Source organism: Haliotis rufescens, unplaced genomic scaffold (genome assembly GCF_023055435.1).
Source record: "Haliotis rufescens isolate VD_foot unplaced genomic scaffold, xgHalRufe1.0.p SCAF_4, whole genome shotgun sequence".
NCBI classification, from domain to species: domain Eukaryota; kingdom Metazoa; phylum Mollusca; class Gastropoda; order Lepetellida; family Haliotidae; genus Haliotis; species Haliotis rufescens.
The window spans coordinates 64,294,495-64,314,471 of NW_025964112.1; the positions used below are offsets into that span (position 1 = coordinate 64,294,495).

Sequence of the window (19,977 nt, forward strand, 5' to 3'; positions counted from 1 at the left end):
ACTATATCTGACCAACCATGAGATAAGGGACCTTATAGATGGTGATGTACTGTGTGCCTCGTGACAAGTAAACACTATATCTGACCAACCATGAGATAAGGGACCTTATAGATGGTGATGTACTGTGTGCCTTGTGACCAGTAAACACTATATCTGACCAACCATGAGATAAGGGACCTTATAGATGGTGATGTACTGTGTGCCTCGTGACAAGTAAACACTATATCTGACCAACCATGAGATAAGGGACCTTATAGATGGTGATGTACTGTGTGCCTCGTGACAAGTAAACACTATATCTGACCAACCATGAGATAAGGGACCTTATAGATGGTGATGTACTGTGTGCCTTGTGACCAGTAAACACTATATCTGACCAACCATGAGATAAGGGACCTTATAGATGGTGATGTAGTGTGTGCCTCGTGACAAGTAAACACTATATCTGACCAACCATGAGATAAGGACCTTATAGATGGTGATGTACTGTGTGCCTTGTGACCAGTAAACACTATATCTGACCAACCATGAGATAAGGGACCTTATAGATGGTGATGTAGTGTGTGCCTCGTGACAAGTAAACACTATATCTGACCAACCATGAGATAAGGGACCTTATAGATGGTGATGTACTGTGTGCCTTGTGACCAGTAAACACTATATCTGACCAACCATGAGATAAGGGACCTTATAGATGGTGATGTACTGTGTGCCTTGTGACCAGTAAACACTATATCTGACCAACCATGAGATAAGGGACCCTATAGATGGTGATGTACTGTGTGCCTTGTGACAAGTAAACACTATATCTGACCAACCATGAGATAAGGGACCTTATAGATGGTGATGTACTGTGTGCCTCGTGACAAGTAAACACTATATCTGACCAACCATGAGATAAGGGACCTTATAGATGGTGATGTACTGTGTGCCTTGTGACCAGTAAACACTATATCTGACCAACCATGAGATAAGGGACCCTATAGATGGTGATGTACTGTGTGCCTCGTGACAAGTAAACACTATATCTGACCAACCATGAGATAAGGGACCTTATAGATGGTGATGTACTGTGTGCCTCGTGACAAGTAAACACTATATCTGACCAACCATGAGATAAGGGACCTTATAGATGGTGATGTACTGTGTGCCTTGTGACCAGTAAACACTATATCTGACCAACCATGAGATAAGGGACCTTATAGATGGTGATGTACTGTGTGCCTTGTGACCAGTAAACACTATATCTGACCAACCATGAGATAAGGGACCTTTTAGATGAAAAATCACAGTTTAAAACTACAATATCTCCGGAACACAAGAATACAATTCACAAACTTCAATTCATATTTATTACAGAGATACATGACATCAAACATTTGGAGTCATGTTCCGACCTTTAACTGTTTATGTAATAATTGCAGTTTTTAGACATAATGTCTGATGAATTGAAAATAGACATGTATGCTGAAAGGTTTTGACATAAAGTTTTTATTACCTTACGAACTAACGAGAGAGAAATAAGATATTTTTGTACAGTCCACGCACACGGTGATTTCCCATGTAAGTTAACGTCAAACGTCTTTATGACGTCATAGCACAATTGTATCCTTGCACCAATAAGGTCCCTTTTTTCCCGGTGGGTCACATTTGTTGATGATGTCAGCGCCTTGTTATTATTCACAAACAGTTAACAGGGTACATACTGTTCATATGTAAGCTCCTACTGTTGTAGGTGAACTGTGACATGCGCAAAGACATGGGTATCACGGTGATCTTCCCTAAAGACGAGAATGTCCAGAAGTCCAAAGGAACTGGCGAAGATCTCCTTGTGCCCTACATCGCTACACCAGACCAGATAAAGCCTCTAGTGGAAGGCTCTCATTTCTGTTCTCAGGAATTCTGGTATGTTTTGTGGTTAATTGTGTGGGGTCTATCTTACTTAAGAAACAAACGAGTGGGAGTTGTTTATCGTACCATAAAACACTTCAGGGAGAATAAACCATAAATGGCGCAGCGCCGAGAGGTTTATTCTTCCTGCAGTGTTTTATTGTACGATAAACAACGACGATGGCTTATTTCTTATATGAGATATCAATAGTATGTATGGCCTGTTGAGGGATGCTAATAAATTGTACATGCTTCAAAAATATTTACCTGTATTTTAATAACGATGACTCCCTGAATAGAATCCGATCTCTGTAATATCTTACACATGAAAATGGGGGGTAAATGTGGTCATTCTCCCATATTCTCATAATTTGCACGTCTGAACCATTTCTCCGAATAGCAATTGTCATATCTCTCCCACTATTGGATGCTATCGTTTATCGCCATTGCGTTTATCTACCTTACCCAGCTACATCTACGGGGAACAACTCACTAGACACCTTCCTCTAAAAAATAACGTCGTCCAATTTACGACGTTATCAAGTTCGAATCTCCAGAAATGACGTCATGATAGAACACTGTTTTAATTTTTTAGTAACATCTTCAAAGGGGCCGTATTAATATTGATATCTCATATGAGAAATAATTGACACGTGGTCGTTGTTTATCGTACAATAAAACAATGCAGGTAGAATAAACCACTCGTCGTTTATTCCGACTGTATGTATGAGGGGCGGTCGGGTAGAATAGTGGTTAAAGCGTTCGCTCTTCACGCCGAAGACCCTGGTTCGATTCCCGACATGGGTACAATGTGTGAAGCCCATTTCTAGTGTTCCCCGCCGTGATATTGCTGGGATATTGGTAAAAGCGGCGTTAAACAATACTCACTCATTCACTGTATAGTATGAACCGGATATAACTGTATAGTGCTGACCGGAAGTGTCTGTACGATGTTGAGTGGAAGTGATTGCATGATGTTGACCGGCAGTAGCTGATGGTGTTGATGGAGCGGGACTTTATTGTGTCCCTAGAAGATGCAATGTGACCTTGGCCTGACGTTGTGGTCAGCTCGAGATGTGGATCTGGATTGACGTCACGATTTATTGACCTGAATGTGTGAATTCCGCCTGATATGACGGTGTGATGTAGTTGTATATTGTAATATGTAGTTGTATATTGTATTATTGATCTGACTGACCCTTGAAGATCCGGGGTAGAATAGGTCTTCAGCAACCCATGCTTGACGTAAAGAGCAACTGTGCTCATCGTAAGAGGCGACTAACGGGATCGGTTGGTCAGGCTCGCTGACTTGGTTGATGCATGTCATCGTGTCCCAATTGCGAGGATCGATGCTCATGATGGCAATCACTGGATTGTCTGGTCCAGACTCGATTAATTACAAACCGCTGTCATATAGCTGGAATATTGCTGAGTGTGGCGTTGAACAACAACAACAAAAATGATCCGACTGTCAGGTGTTGACATCCAACAGTAATGTTGTGATGTTTCTCATGTTTCATGTGATGTTTCTCATGTTTCAGGATAAAGTGTGCTTCATACTATGACCTTGCGGCCCATGTCACCTGGGTAAACGATAACAACAACACACGCACAGGCTGGGGAACGTCGCACCAGGATACGGTAAACCAGTCTCTCCAGTAGAAATGTATTCCCCTTCGTTTTTGTCTGCTAATGTGCCTGCTACAAGCATCCTCATTCTGTTCCTGTCGACCAATCATCGCTTTCGATATTGTATTGTAGTCGATCCCCATCACTTTATCTTCTGGGTGAGTGACAGTATTTTAACAGTATTTCCAGTTATATCTCCACGTGCCCGTTTAATGTGTGTGGAAAGCCCGAAGTGATGTAGGTCTCAGATGTTTACCATTTTTGTGAAACCCACGAGCACAAACGTAGAAACATAATCGGGTCGAACGGGGTGTCGAACCAACGGTCATAGGTTCCTGGCGTGCCAAAGGGACGAAACTCTGCATATCGATTTGTGGCGAATTAGACGGCTGGGCAACCGAAACTTAACTCCTGGTGTACGTGGTATTGGAAAATACCGTATTTATATTATTAAAAAAAATTCTTTGAAACTCCGTACACTAGCTCTGTCGTTCTTGTCATCATTTTCAATTATATGTTCAGTGTGCGTGCGGCGTACTCGGAGTGTGTAGAGATCCTAAAAGTGTCTGCAACTGTGACGGCAAAAACCCCTCCCGAACAATCGATACCGGCATCATCGTGGACAAGTCCGAGCTCCCGGCTGTACATGTGAAGTTTGACAACAACGGCCGAATTGTAGACTGGACAGTTGGCCCCCTAAAGTGCGGACCTAAACCAATAGGTGAGCCTGCAGGGTAATAATGATGATAATAATATCTGACCTTAACCAATAGGTGAGACTGCAGGATAATAATGATAATGATAATGATGATAATAATATCTGACCTTAACCAATAGGCGAGCCTGCAGGATAATAATAATGATAATAATATCTGACCTTAACCAATAGGCGAGCCTGCAGGATAATAATGTTGATAATAATATCTGACCTTAACCAATAGGTGAGCCTGCAGGATAATAATGATGATAATAATATCTGACCTTAACCAATAGGTGAGCCTGCAGGATAATAATGATGATAATAATATCTGACCTTAACCAATAGGTGAGCCTGCAGGATAATAATGATGATAATAATATCTGACCTTAACCAATAGGCGAGCCTGCAGGATAATAATAATGATAATAATATCTGACCTTAACCAATAGGTGAGCCTGCAGGATAATAATGATAATAATATCTGACCTTAACCAATAGGTGAGCCTGCAGGATAATAATGATAATAATATCTGACCTTAACCAATAGGTGAGCCTGCAGGATAATAATGATAATAATATCTGACCTTAACCAATAGGTGAGCCTGCAGGGTAATAATGATAATGATAATGATGATAATAATATCTGACCTATAACAATAGGTGAGTCTTCGGTATTATACATTTACGACGTAAATTGGTTACCCAACGGGTAGGTGTGCAAAGGGACATTATATGAGTTTGAGGACTTGTGTTCAGATATCCTCAAGAACTGCCACGAGATAAAGCAGAAACTGAAGGTGAAGCTGAATGGTCCACAGCTGATTGACGTGGACGGCCCCGACGGCCCCCTCGACCCCATCCTGGTGTACTGCGACATGGAATCTTACCCCAGCCTGGGGGTCACGGTGATACCCCACGAAGGGTAGGTGTCTCTCTCTCATACCCCAGCCTGGGGGTCACGGTGATACCCCATGACGGGTAGGTGTCTCTCTCTCATACCCCAGCCTGGGGGTCACAGTGGTACCCCACGACGGGTAGGTGTCTCTCTCTCATACCCCAGCCTGGGGGTCACGGTGGTACCCCACGACGGGTAGGTGTCTCTCTCTCATACCCCAACCTGGGGGTCACGGTGATATAACCCATGACGGGTAGGTGTGTCTCTCTCATACTCCAGCCTGGGGGTCACGGTGATATAACCCATGACGGGTAGGTGTCTCTCTCTCATACTCCAACCTGGGGGTCACGGTAATATAACCCATGACGGGTAGGTGTGTCTCTCTCATACTCCAACCTGGGGGTCACGGTGATATAACCCATGACGGGTAGGTGTGTCTCTCTCATACACCAGCCTGGGGGTCACGGTGATAACCCATGAAAGGTAGGTGTCTCTCTCTCATACCCCAGCCTGGGGGTCACGGTGATATAACCCATGACGGGTAGGTGTGTCTCTCTCATACTCCAGCCTGGGGGTCACGGTGATATAACCCATGACGGGTAGGTGTCTCTCTCTCATACTCCAACCTGGGGGTCACGGTGATATAACCCATGACGGGTAGGTGTTTCTCTCTCATACCCCAGCCTGGGGGTCACGGTGATATAACCCATGACGGGTAGGTGTGTCTCTCTCATACTCCAGCCTGGGGGTCACGGTGATATAACCCATGACGGGTAGGTGTGTCTCTCTCATACACCAGCCTGGGGGTCACGGTGATATAACCCATGACGGGTAGGTGTCTCTCTCTCATACCCCAGCCTGGGGGTCACGGTGATATAACCCATGACGGGTAGGTGTGTCTCTCTCATACTCCAGCCTGGGGGTCACGGTGATATAACCCATGACGGGTAGGTGTCTCTCTCTCATACTCCAGCCTGGGGGTCACGGTGATATAACCCATGACGGGTAGGTGTCTCTCTCTCATACTCCAGCCTGGGGGTCACGGTGATAACCCATGACAGGTAGGTGTCTCTCTCTCATACCCCAGCCTGGGGGTCACAGTGATATAACCCATGACGGGTAGGTGTCTCTCTCTCATACTCCAACCTGGGGGTCACGGTGATATAACCCATGACGGGTAGGTGTGTCTTTCTCATACTCCAACCTGGGGGTCACGGTGGTACCCCACGACGGGTAGGTGTCTCTCTCTCAAACCCTCTCACTGGCTTGTATTGTCAATCACTGGCTTGTGTTATCCATCACTGACTTGTGTTATAAATCACTGGCTTGTATTGACACTAACTGGCTTGTATTATCAATCGCTGGCTTGTATTGGCAATGACTGGCTTGTATTATCCATCACTGGCTTGTGTTATTTAGCACTGGCTTGTATTATCCATTACTGGCTTGTATCATTAATCACTGGTTTGTATTGACACTCACTGGCTTGTATTATCAATCACTGGCTTGTATTGTCAATCAATGGCTTGTATTGACACTCACTGGCTCGTATTGACACTAACTGGCTTGTATTATCAATCACTGGCTTGTAGTATCAATCACTGTCTTGTATTGAAACCCACTGGCTTGTGTTATCCATCACTGGCTTGTGTTATCAATCACTGGCTTGTGTTATCAATCACTCGCTGGTTTTATCCATCACTGGCTTGTGTTATCCATAACACTGGTTATCCATCACTGGCTTGTGTTATCAATCACTGGCTTGTATTGACACTTACTGGCTTGTGCTGCAGGAAGGACGTCGTTGAGTTCACGGAGACCGGGTCAAAGCCAGTCAACTACGTTGTGCCCCTCCCGGCCGTGGAGGCACTGGTCAAGGGTTCCGTCCACTGCGACCAGACTTTCTCCTATGAATGCCAGGTAAGGTTGGAGGGACAGGGCAGGGGGCAGATGGGGGCAGGGCAGGGGGCAGGAGGGACAGGGTGAGGGATGGACAAGATGGAGGGGCGGGGTGAAGTGACAAGATGGAGGGGCGGGGTGAAGTGACCAGATGGAGGGACAGGGTGAGGGGTGGACCAGATGGAGGGACAGGGTGAGGGAGGGACCAGATGGAGGGACAGGGTTAGGGAGGGACCAGATGGAGGGACAGGGTGAGGGATGGACCAGATGGAGGGACAGGGTGAAGTGACCAGATGAAGGGACAGGGTGAAGTGACCAGATGGAGGGACAGGGTGAAGTGACCAGATGGAGGGACAGGGTGAAGTGACCAGATGGAGGGACAGGGTGAAGTGACCAGATGGAGGGACAGGGTGAGGGGTGGACCAGATGGAGGGACAGGGTGAAGTGACCAGATGGAGGGGCGGGGTGAAGTGACCAGATGGAGGGACAGGGTGAAGTGACCAGATGGAGGGACAGGGTGAAGTGACCAGATGGAGGGACAGGGTGAGGGGTGGACCAGATGGAGGGACAGGGTGAAGTGACCAGATGGAGGGACAGGGTGAAGTGACCAGATGGAGGGACAGGGTGAGGGGTGGACCAGATGGAGGGACAGGGTGAAGTGACCAGATGGAGGGACAGGGTGAAGTGACCAGATGGAGGGACAGGGTGAGGGGTGGACCAGATGGAGGGACAGGGTGAAGTGACCAGATGAAGGGACAGGGTGAAGTGACCAGATGGAGGGACAGGGTGAAGTGACCAGATGGAGGGACAGGGTGAAGTGACCAGATGGAGGGACAGGGTGAGGGAGGGACCAGATGGAGGGACAGGGTTAGGGATGGACCAGGTGGAGGGGCGGGGTGAAGTGACCAGATGGAGGGACAGGGTGAGGGAGGGACCAGATGGAGGGACAGGGTGAGGGGTGGACCAGATGGAGGGACAGGGTGAGGGAGGGACCAGATGGAGGGACAGGGTTAGGGATGGACCAGATGGAGGGGCGGGGTGAAGTGACCAGATGGAGGGGCGGGTTAAAAGTGACCAGATGGAGGGACAGGGTGAAGTGACCAGATGGAGGGACAGGGTGAGGGGTGGACCAGAGGGAGGGACTAGATGGAGGGACCAGATGGAGGGGCAGGTTGGGGGACCAGGTGAAGGGGCAGGGTGAAGGGGCGGGGTGTTGCAGAGGCCAGGTGATAGTCTCTTCAACAGGTATCTTATCTAGCTTCCTCAACAAGTATTCTGTGCATCTGTGATCGTGTTTCTCTTTCCCCACAGAGCGGTAAACAGGATGTGAAGGTTGCAGTTGGTCAAGATGCCCGCCCCCTCACCTACCTCCCCGGGGGTATTCCCGAGGTAGACGGGTCATGTGGGTGTGGTGTGACGGACACATGTGACGAGCGTGGCGCCGGCTGTAACTGTGCTATAGACGACGGAAAGACAAGGAAGGACATCGGGGTCCAGATCGACAGGAACGATCTCCCAATCGTGTCCATCAACGTGTCATTCGATGGACAGAAGAAAGGAGTGTCTTTCGTTGGACCAATCCGCTGCAGCAATGAACAGTTTGGTACGTCCATGTCTATTCTCATCATATTGAGGGTGGTGGGGTAGCCTAGTGGTTAGAGCGTTCGCTCGTGACGCCGAAGACCCGGGTTCGATTCCCCACATGGTTACTATGTGTGAAGCCCATTTCTGGTGTCTCCCGCCGTGATATTGCTGGAATATTGCTAAAAGCAGCGTCCAGTTCCACCCTTGCCGAACTAGGGTGGGATTTCGGGGCTCGTTGCAGCGCCCCAAGTGGCTATTACAAGGTATGTCTCATAATAACATAAAAAGGTTTGGAAAATAAATGTTGACGCTAAGTTGACGGTACACGTGCTTTGCAAATCCTGCAGACGACCGAAATCTGTACGGCAGTTTATGAACCGGATGTCGATTTTGTAACGCGATTTTGATTGAACCATCCATCGACTCGTTATTCAAGCTAAAATACATCTCCATAATTCCAGCCTAGTTGGCAAGGGTGAAAACTGGACTTGTAATATGTAGATATATGCTGATACATGTTGTAATATCTTGTAATATGTTGTTCAGGAATCGAGGCCAACTGTGAGAAGTACAGGTCGCTGGGTAAAGCAGACAGCTACACATATCTGATTGATCCTGATGGTCCCCCTACAGACGGAAATGGTGAGGTTACCTCCCTTTATAACTTTGTTATTAGATATCACGTACACTGATGCTGTGTGTGAACAGTACCTCTACGTATAACAGTGCTAAACGAATACGCCAATGTTATCTCTTGTTATCTCAACACTAAATATTTATTGTACGAAATTGATAAAATTGTTTGGTTTCTGTAATTACCTTTTTCTATAGCCTCTTGTAATGGAAACCCAAATTTAATTTTGTTTAAGTGATTACTGAGTAATATGTGAGAAAATTAGAACCCCCGTGTAGGTCCTTTGTCGAATTGGCCTTCAGTGACGCTTGTTTGTTGTAAGAGGAGGCTATTGACTGGATCGGGTGGTCAGGTTGATTAATTGGTTAAATCTTTTCATAATTACGTAGATCGATGCTCATGTTTGGTCCAGACTCGATTATTTACAAACCGTCGTCATATAGCTCGAATATTGCTGAATGCGACGTTAAACAACAAATAAACAAATAAACATTTAAAGAGTGAAACAACTATAGGTCCGACTTGACCATTCATCCCACCAGCAGTTGGCCAGTGACATTCTGAACAGATAAGTCACTCATTCTGCCATCCTTTACATTTTCAGGTATACACGTTCAAATGAGAAATCAGGATTTTCATAATCATTTGAATTTATCATCGCAATCAGATTACTTTTATCAGCGAAATTATGCCCTTGAGAGGTATTAGTTTGTCTTGCCCGATACATACGTAACAACACTGAAATATCAGGGCAGAGAATATGATTTGTTCACTAAACAAAATAAGAAATCTCTACTTGGAAATGGCATTTTGTTGCCAACTTACCCATGTAAACATAGCCGACATTAACGGCAGCTAACCTCGTAGCGTCATTGCAGGCAGAAAGGCTAGGCGACGACGATGGCGTGAGTAGCAACTGGGTAGGGTCACTTCCTGTGACCTTGACCCTGTCGACGAAATGGTCTGCTTATTCAAGACCTTTCGGCATTGACTTACATTTTCACCCTTATGATAACCAGTTTCTCTTATCCTACATTTACGGTATTTTGACGATTTTGTGATATTTACATTTTGATTTCCATTTTTCAGCATCTATGTTACACGATTCGTACCATCTGCCGCACCATCTGCCGCACCATCCTTCCACTCAGTCTCCCAACTATCCCCCACGTTACATGACGTCCCCATTCAAAGCTCTTCGTTATAGTGTTTCCTAATGCGCCATGACCTTCCGACTGCTTGTGCTGTAGCTATCTATATATTGGATCATTAACACAGACGTTATTGCCCTTATTGAGATGGACCGCAAGTCTGTTGGCTTGGCATTCGTGACTACCCGTTCCTTTCCGTAACCTGCAAGAAGACTCGTCCCCCCTATCGATGAATGTTAAATGCGAAAATACGACAAACCAATCAGAATGCGCGTATGACTTCAATTACTTCGGTCAAAGAATCCCTCAGAACTAATTTATGCCCTAAAATATACCCTAGATACAGTTAAACGTTATCAATCATACTGTATAAATACCGTTAATCCCGATGTGGTTAAAATAGCATCTGAAAAAATATATAACAAGGGGGGGGGGGGGGGGGGGGGGGGGTTACACGTTATACGTGAATAATTAAAAAAACGAGTTGACAATTTGTTTTTACTATGCCCTTTTGCCCTTAAACGGAACCCAATTTGGCCACGAGAGGGGCACGAGTCGCTATTTGGCTTGTCCCGGAATAGCACGAGTTGGTCACGAATGCTGACTTAGCAGTCACGAATGTACCTCGACACCGCGTCAACAACACACGGAGATTGCGTGACAGAAAAATCCTCATCGTTTTATATAATGTTTGACGTGTGATGAATGACGTAGGGCGATCACTTCTTTGTGCTGCGTGGAATTGTATTTATATTTATATATTGCGATTACAAAATCAATTGTAATTGTACTTGGGACACACGACGGGGATGACTCCAAGGAGATGGTGATGCGTTGTCCCTACCTATTCATTCAGGAGGCGTCAGATTTAGGACGTGGAAAGTACACTTTCATAGAACGACACTAAGAAAACTTTATTTAACCTCAAACTTCATTCTGACTGATATCATTTTCAGGTGGAGCCTACAGGCGTAAGTCTGCAGAGTGCTATGTCTTCTCTAGTTATGCGCTGCTGTCTGCGTATAGACGTATAGACTTTAATTCTATGTTCCTGTATATTTGTATACCTTGGATATAGTTATAGCTTTGTCTTTCCGAGTTGTACTTCGTTATCCGTAAAGTGATATAGACACTCGCAGCTGTGGAACTGTTTTTTTTCACATCAGCGTTCAGTTGATTTGTAGAAAATGTTAGCTCTGCAATTCCTCTCTCCAATTTTTATATTGCTGATGAATAGACGTTCTTAGTTCCGGAACTGTGCTCCCTCATCAGAATATATGTGATATATAGACCCTCTTAAACTGTTTTCTCTCTCTCCGGTGTATTGCTGATATATAAAATTGTTCTCTCAAACTATTTTATCTTAGTACTCTCGCTCATCATTTATATATAGACTCTCTTTGTACTTGAGCTTCTCTCGCTCATCAGTTATGTATAGACACTCTTAGTACTGGAACTTCTCTCGCTCATCAGTGATATATAGACACTCTTAGTACTGGAACTACTCTCGCTCATCAGTGATATATAGACACTCTTAGTACTGGAACTTCTCTCGCTCATCAGTGATATATAGACACTCTTAGTACTGGAACTTCTCTTGCTCATCAGTGATATATAGACACTCTTAGTACTGGAACTACTCTCGCTCATCAGTGATATATAGACACTCTTAGTACTGGAACTTCTCTTGCTCATCAGTGATATATAGACACTCTTAGTACTGGAACTACTCTCGCTCATCAGTGATATATAGACACTCTTAGTACTGGAACTTCTCTCGCTCATCAGTGATATATAGACACTCTTAGTACTGGAACTACTCTTGCTCATCAGTGATATATAGACACTCTTAGTACTGGAACTTCTCTCGCTCATCAGTGATATATAGACACTCTTAGTACTGGAACTTCTCTTGCTCATCAGTGATATATAGACACTCTTAGTACTGGAACTACTCTCGCTCATCAGTGATATATAGACACTCTTAGTACTGGAACTACTCTCGCTCATCAGTGATATATAGACACTCTTAGTACTGGAACTACTCTCGCTCATCAGTGATATATAGACACTCTTAGTACTGGAACTTCTCTCGCTCATCAGTGATATATAGACACTCTTAGTACTGGAACTTCTCTTGCTCATCAGTGATATATAGACACTCTTAGTACTGGAACTTCTCTCGCTCATCAGTGATATATAGACACTCTTAGTACTGGAACTTCTCTTGCTCATCAGTGATATATAGACACTCTTAGTACTGGAACTACTCTCGCTCATCAGTGATATATAGACACTCTTAGTACTGGAACTACTCTCGCTCATCAGTGATATATAGACACTCTTAGTACTGGAACTACTCTCGCTCATCAGTGATATATAGACACTCTTAGTACTGGAACTTCTCTCGCTCATCAGTGATATATAGACACTCTTAGTACTGGAACTACGCTCGCTCATCAGTGATATATAGACACTCTTAGTACTGGATCTACTCTCGCTCATCAGTGATATATAGACACTCTTAGTACTGGAACTACTCTCGCTCATCAATGATATATAGACACTCTGAGTACTGGAACTACTCTCGCTCATCAGTGATATATAGACACTCTTAGTACTGGAACTTCTCTTGCTCATCAGTGATATATAGACACTCTTAGTACTGGAACTTCCCTCGCTCATCAGTGATATATAGACACTCTTAGTACTGGAACTTCTCTTGCTCATCAGTGATATATAGACACTCTTAGTACTGGAACTTCCCTCGCTCATCAGTGATATATAGACACTCTTAGTACTGGAACTTCTCTCGCTCATCAGTGATATATAGACACTCTTAGTACTGGAACTTCTCTCGCTCATCAGTGATATATAGACACTCTTAGTACTGGAACTACTCTCGCTCATCAGTGATATATAGACACTCTTAGTACTGGAACTACTCTCGCTCATCAGTGTTATATAGACACTCTTAGTACTGGAACTACTCTCGCTCATCAGTGATATATAGACACTCTTAGTACTGGAACTACTCTCGCTCATCAGTGATATATAGACACTCTTAGTACTGGAACTTCTCTCGCTCATCAGTGATATATAGACACTCTGAGTACTGGAACTACTCTCGCTCATCAGTGATATAGACACTCTTAGTACTGGAACTTCTCTCGCTCATCAGTGATATATAGACACTCTTAGTACTGGATCTACTCTCGCTATCAGTGATATATAGACACTCTTAGTACTGGAACTACTCTCGCTCATCAGTGATATATAGACACTCTTAGTACTGGAACTTCTCTCGCTCATCAGTGATATATAGACACTCTTAGTACTGGAACTACTCTCGCTCATCAGTGATATATAGACACTCTTAGTACTGGAACTACTCTCGCTCATCAGTGATATATAGACACTCTTAGTACTGGAACTACTCTCGCTCATCAGTGATATATAGACACTCTTAGTCCTGAAACCGTCATCTCTCATCAGTGTATAACTCATATATATAGACGCCCTTAACTCTTGAACTGTTTTCTCTCATCAGTGTACAGCTGATATATAGACTCTCTTCGTCCTGAAACCGTCATCGCTCATCAGTGTATAACTCATATATATAGACGCCCTTAACTCTTGAACTGTTTTCTCTCATCAGTGTATAGCTTATATATAGACGTTGTTAACTCTGGACCTCTTCGTATGGCTGCTAAATAGACTCTCTTAGCTCCGGAACTGTTTTCTCTGACCAGGGCATAGCTGACATATAGAACTGTTCTCTCCAATTATTGTATTATGATATAGAGACGTTCTGCTCTTATTTCTCTCACCAGTGGAAAGTATATAGTCACAGTGTATAACAGGTATATAGATTTCTGCGTTGCATATCTAGTGTATAATTGATGAATTAGAAACCTTCCATCTAATCTTCAAACCAAGAAATACAACATTGTTATCAATAATGATTTGCCGTTCTTTGGTTTACTGTTGTTTTGAACTTGTGTGGCAGTAATGACATTAATCAGTTGCCCCGCATCGTAGACGATAGTTGTGTACTCGGTACTGTGTCTAACCTAAGTGTGTGATCGGGTGGCATCGCACGGTATATGAATATTAACATGTAAATGATTTCGTCTGAGCTCCATGTGAATACGGTGACATCACATTGCACTGAATCAATATCCTTTTACACCGGATTGTGAACTGTGTTCACCGCCCTCGTATTGTTTAGAGGAATGTATTATTTAACAATTTCATGGCTTAATTTTTGAGAACTATGTGCTATTTCAGGACGGAGACGGAGGGGTAAGTCAGCTTGGAATCTTCTGCTATAACATGATCAGTTTGTTCACTTCAAACAGAAGTGTGTTTCTTCTCATTGCCCAGGATATCTAATCCTCCATGTCTTCAGCCGGCTAGATAAACAAATGAGTGTACCTGCAGTGCCTTGATAAACGAAAAAGGCGTGTACTTTTAGTGCCTAGATAAACAGAGGAGTGTACCGGATAAACAAAGAAGTGCCTATTTTGTCAAATTAAAAAGATTAAAATTGTTTACTTTTTGTACCTGAGGATAGACGCCACAGATAGTAAAGCCTTTGTGAAAACTTCATAGATAGTTAGTGATATAATAGATCTTATATTATCTAGTAGAATTAGTTTAGATGTTATGGCATAGAGTAGAATGAGTATAGATCGTAGAGTAAATAGTATATAGATGTTCTAGTTCACTATAAACTGTTAGGATGTCAATCAATAATGTGTTATTCAGGAGATTTAAACTTCTTTCCTTGAACATCAATAGTGTTGCGTTCGGTTAGGTCACGTGATGCAGGTGAATGCACCGGTCTTACCTGTAAACATTTTGTTAGGTGAACCAATTAATGCCAGGCTCGGCAGGGTTCACGCTCTGTTCGCTAGACCACGAAGGATACCCTGCTGTAGTGTACTCATGATACATTGTGCTTATTTGAGTGATGTAGTTAGGTTTTTATACGTACCCCATGATACATTGTGCTTATTTGAAAGCATGCAGCTAGGCTTTGATATGTGCCTCATGATACATTTTGCTTATTTGAAAGCATGCAGCTAGGTTTTGATACGTGCCTCATGATACATTGTGCTTATTTGAAAGCATGCAGCTAGGTTTTGATATGTGCCTCATGATACATTTTGCTTATTTGAAAGCATGCAGCTAGGTTTTGATACGTGCCTCATGATACATTGTGCTTATTTGAAAGCATGCAGCTAGGCTTTGATACGTGCCCTATTATACATTGTGCTTATTTGAAAGCATGCAGCTAGATTTTCATACTTGCCCCATGATACATTGTGCTTATTTGAAAGCATGCAGCTTGATTTCCATACGTGCCTCATAATACATTGTGCTTATTTGAAAGCATGGAGGTAGGTTTTGATATGTGCCCAATGATATATTGTGCTTATTCGAAACAATGCAGCTAAATTTTGATAATTGCCTCATGATACATAATGCTTATTTGGAAGCACGCAGCTCGGTTTTGACATATGCCTCATGATACATTGTGCTTATTTGTAAGTATGCGACGAGGTTTCGATACGTGCCTAATGATACATTGTGCTTATTTGAGTGATGTAGCTAGGTTTTGATACTTGCCCAGTGATACATTGTGCTTGTTTGAAAGCATGCACCTAGATTTTGATACTTGCCCCATGATACCTTGTGCTTGTTTGAAAGCTTGTACCTAGGTTTTGATACTTGCCCCATGATACAATGTGCTTGTTTGAAAGCATACAGCTAGATTTTGATACTTGCCCCATGATACATTGTGCTTGTTTGAAAGCTTGTACCTAGGTTTGGATACGTACCCCATGATACATTGTGCTTATTTGAATGCATGCAGCTAGGTTTTGATACGTGCCCCATGATACATTCATGATACATTGTGCTTATTTGAAAGCATGCAGCTAGGTTTTGATACTTGCCCCATGATACATTGTGCTTGTTTGAAAGCATGCAGCTAGGTTTTAATACTTGCCCCATGATACATTGTGTTTTTTTGAAAGCATGCAGCTAGATTTCCATACGTGCCCCATGATGCATTGTGCTTATTTGAAAGCATGCAGCTAGGTTTTGATACTTGCCCCATGATACATTGTGTTTTTTTGAAAGCATGCAGCCAGGTATCGATACGTGCCTCATGATACATTATGCTTATGTGAAAGCATGCAGCTAGATTTTCATACGTGCCCCATTATATATTGTGCTTATTTGAAAACATGCAGCTAGATTTCCATGCGTGTCCCATGATACATTGTGCTTATTTGAAAGCATGCGGCTAGGTTTTGATACGTGCCTCATGATACATTGTGCTTATTCGAAAGCATGCGGCGAGGCTTTGATACTTGCCCCATGATACATTGTCCTTTTTTGAAAGCATGCAGCTCGGTTTTGACATATGCCTCATGATACATTGTGCTTTATTGTAAGTATGCGACGAGGTTTTGATACGTGCCCCATGATACATTGTGCTTATTTGAAAGCATGCAGCTAGATTTTGATACGTGCCTCGTGATATATTGTGCTTATTTGAAAGCATGCAGCTAGATTTTGATACGTGCCTCATGATACATTGTGCTTATTCGAAAGCATGCGGCGAGGCTTTGATACTTGCCCCATGATACATTGTGCTTATTTGAAAGCATGCAGCTCGGTTTTGACATATGCCTCATGATACATTGTGCTTTATTGTAAGTATGCGACGAGGTTTTGATACGTTCCCCATGATACATTGTGCTTATTTGAAAGCGTGCAGCTAGATTTTGATACGTGCCTCGTGATATATTGTGCTTATTTGAAAGGATGCAGCTAGATTTTGATACGTGCCTCATGATACATTGTGCTTATTCGAAAGCATGCGGCGAGGCTTTGATACTTGCCCCATGATACATTGTTCTTATTTGAAAGCATGCAGCTCGGTTTTGACATATGCCTCATGATACATTGTGCTTTATTGTAAGTATGCGACGAGGTTTTGATACGTGCCCCATGATACATTGTGCTTATTTGAAAGCATGCAGCTAGATTTTGATACATGCCTCGTGATACATTGTGCTTATTTCAAAGCATGCAGCTAGATTTTGATACATGCCTCAGGATACATTTTGCTTATTTGAAAGCATGCAGCTTGATTTTGATACGTGCCTCGTGATACATTTTGCTTATTTGAAAGCATGCGGCTAGGTTTTGATACGTGCCTCATGATACATTGTGCTTATTCGAAAGCATGCGGCGAGGCTTTGATACTTGCCCCATGATACATTGTGCTTATTTGAAAGCATGCAGCTCGGTTTTGACATATGCCTCATGATACATTGTGCTTTATTGTAAGTATGCGACGAGGTTTTGATACGTTCCCCATGATACATTGTGCTTATTTGAAAGCGTGCAGCTAGATTTTGATACGTGCCTCGTGATATATTGTGCTTATTTGAAAGGATGCAGCTAGATTTTGATACGTGCCTCATGATACATTGTGCTTATTCGAAAGCATGCGGCGAGGCTTTGATACTTGCCCCATGATACATTGTTCTTATTTGAAAGCATGCAGCTCGGTTTTGACATATGCCTCATGATACATTGTGCTTTATTGTAAGTATGCGACGAGGTTTTGATACGTGCCCCATGATACATTGTGCTTATTTGAAAGCATGCAGCTAGATTTTGATACGTGCCTCGTGATACATTGTGCTTATTTGAAAGCATGCAGCTAGATTTTGATACATGCCTCAGGATACATTTTGCTTATTTGAAAGCATGCAGCTAGATTTTGATACGTGCCTCGTGATACATTTTGCTTATTTGAAAGCATGCAGCTAGATTTTGATACGTGCCTCATGATACATTGTGCTTATTTCAAAGCATGCAGCTAGATTTTGATACATGCCTCATGATACATTTTGCTTATTTGAAAGCATGCAGCTAGATTTTGATACGTGCCTCGTGATACATTGTGCTTATTTGAAAGCATGCAGCTAGATTTTGATACGTGCCTCAGGATACATTGTGCTTATTTGAAAGCATGCAGCTAGATTTTGATACGTGCCTCAGGATACATTGTGCTTATTTGAAAGCATGCAGCTAGATTTTCGTACGTGCCTCATGATACATTGTGCATCTCATTTAATGCATGAGTGTCCCCTAATTTGGGACGTATTACTGGACGTATGTCTTGAATACGAAGTTTAACTAGTGAGGCCTACCTGCTGTTTCAGCCCGTCTAAGCAAGATCGGTAAGTGATGTCAGCGTCTGTTCCACGAGTCGTTTGCAGGGCGCCGGCTTGCACGTCAGCTTCGTTAAGATAGAAGTGTTTCTCTTTTCATATCAATACAGATGCAACCATGCCGCTTGATGACTGCAGTATCAATACAGATGCAACCATGCCGCTTGATGACTTGAGTATCAATACAGATGCAACCATGCCTCATGATGACTTGAGTATCGATGCAGATCCATCATGGTGTACACATATAGAACCATGTACATTCACTCTACAGATACTGTTGAAATGTCCAGACATAGATAAGTCTAGTATTATGGGCTTTAACTAATAATACACATTTTGAAAGAATGTCAACTTCAACACGGTCTATTAATATGTAACATCGACATGATGAGTAGGTAGATACACAACGGGATTAACAGTTGTTCATGTCGCTAAAGTAGCGTTATTAAAAGAATTGTTTAAATGGTAATCACTGAAAGATTCTTTAAGAATCTTTCCAGACAGTCCAAGGCCAAGAGATCTGAATCATTACGAGGATTCGACGGATCATATTCTGCATCAGTGCATAACATTTCATAGTCTTATTTTTCACTTGTCGACAACGTTTAAGCATCATTTACAAAACTACACAGAGAATTGACATCATGAAAGCACTATCCCACAAAAACGGCCTTTAGATTTGATCAGGGATGTTGATTAAAAGGTATAAATGTCTTTTAGGCACTCAAAAACAGTCACTGACGACAATATTGCGAACATATAAAAATGTCTACTTTTCAGAAGTGGCTTTTCGAATGCGGTGAAACTTTATGTAAATGTTTGTTACCCTAGCCTTTTAAAGTATATTATATTGAGATCACACTTCTCTCACATCCGATTCAAAGGAAACAAAACAGCAACACTGTCCTTGCTTGAAGTCCGTGAATGATTTGGCTTGTCATTTAGTGAGTATGCTGCTTCAAATATGTATTCAGAATGTTCACAGAAATATGGCTTGGTATTCAAGATTCACACACATAACACAAACAGATCACATCCGAATTCCCAGAATGTGGGATTGATGGTAAACCGTGTGATTGGTAGCTGGTGCTTTTGCTTAACGTGGCAAAGAAATGAAGCGTAATTGCAATGCTTAGTGGTAATATGTCACACTTCCGTGGTAAGTGATAAATGAGGATTATCACGCTATGCATGCTTCGATAGCCACTTCTTCGCGACAGACCCGAAGCGTTCCTTGTCCAGGAGATGACTCACTTGAAGAAAAACAAATCCTGAGCCTATTTTACTTTGAAGAATGATGAGCAGAGGTTGTGTTTCGTCACCATCCCAGC

The 19,977-nt window shown here is 43.0% G+C and overlaps 1 protein-coding gene across 8 annotated transcripts in view; it reads left to right on the top strand.

The window, feature by feature from the left end:
• LOC124152881 overlaps positions 1–19,977 on the top strand; it is a 98,564-nt gene that overhangs the window by 33,356 nt on the left and 45,231 nt on the right. For 3 of the 8 annotated variants that reach the window (XM_048382680.1, XM_048382682.1, XM_048382681.1), the window contains 10 exons: positions 1,736–1,905; positions 3,432–3,531; positions 4,042–4,240; positions 4,976–5,141; positions 6,908–7,034; positions 8,325–8,616; positions 9,144–9,239; positions 11,339–11,353; positions 14,673–14,687; positions 18,635–18,652. In XM_048382680.1, the coding sequence (XP_048238637.1) occupies positions 1,736–1,905; positions 3,432–3,531; positions 4,042–4,240; positions 4,976–5,141; positions 6,908–7,034; positions 8,325–8,616; positions 9,144–9,239; positions 11,339–11,353; positions 14,673–14,687; positions 18,635–18,652 (1,198 nt within the window). Of the gene's footprint in view, positions 1–1,735; positions 1,906–3,431; positions 3,532–4,041; positions 4,241–4,975; positions 5,142–6,907; positions 7,035–8,324; positions 8,617–9,143; positions 9,240–10,109; positions 10,137–11,338; positions 11,354–14,672; positions 14,688–18,634; positions 18,653–19,977 lie in introns of all 8 variants that reach the window. The other 5 variants (XM_048382684.1, XM_048382683.1, XM_048382685.1 and 2 more) reach the window with 5 other exon arrangements.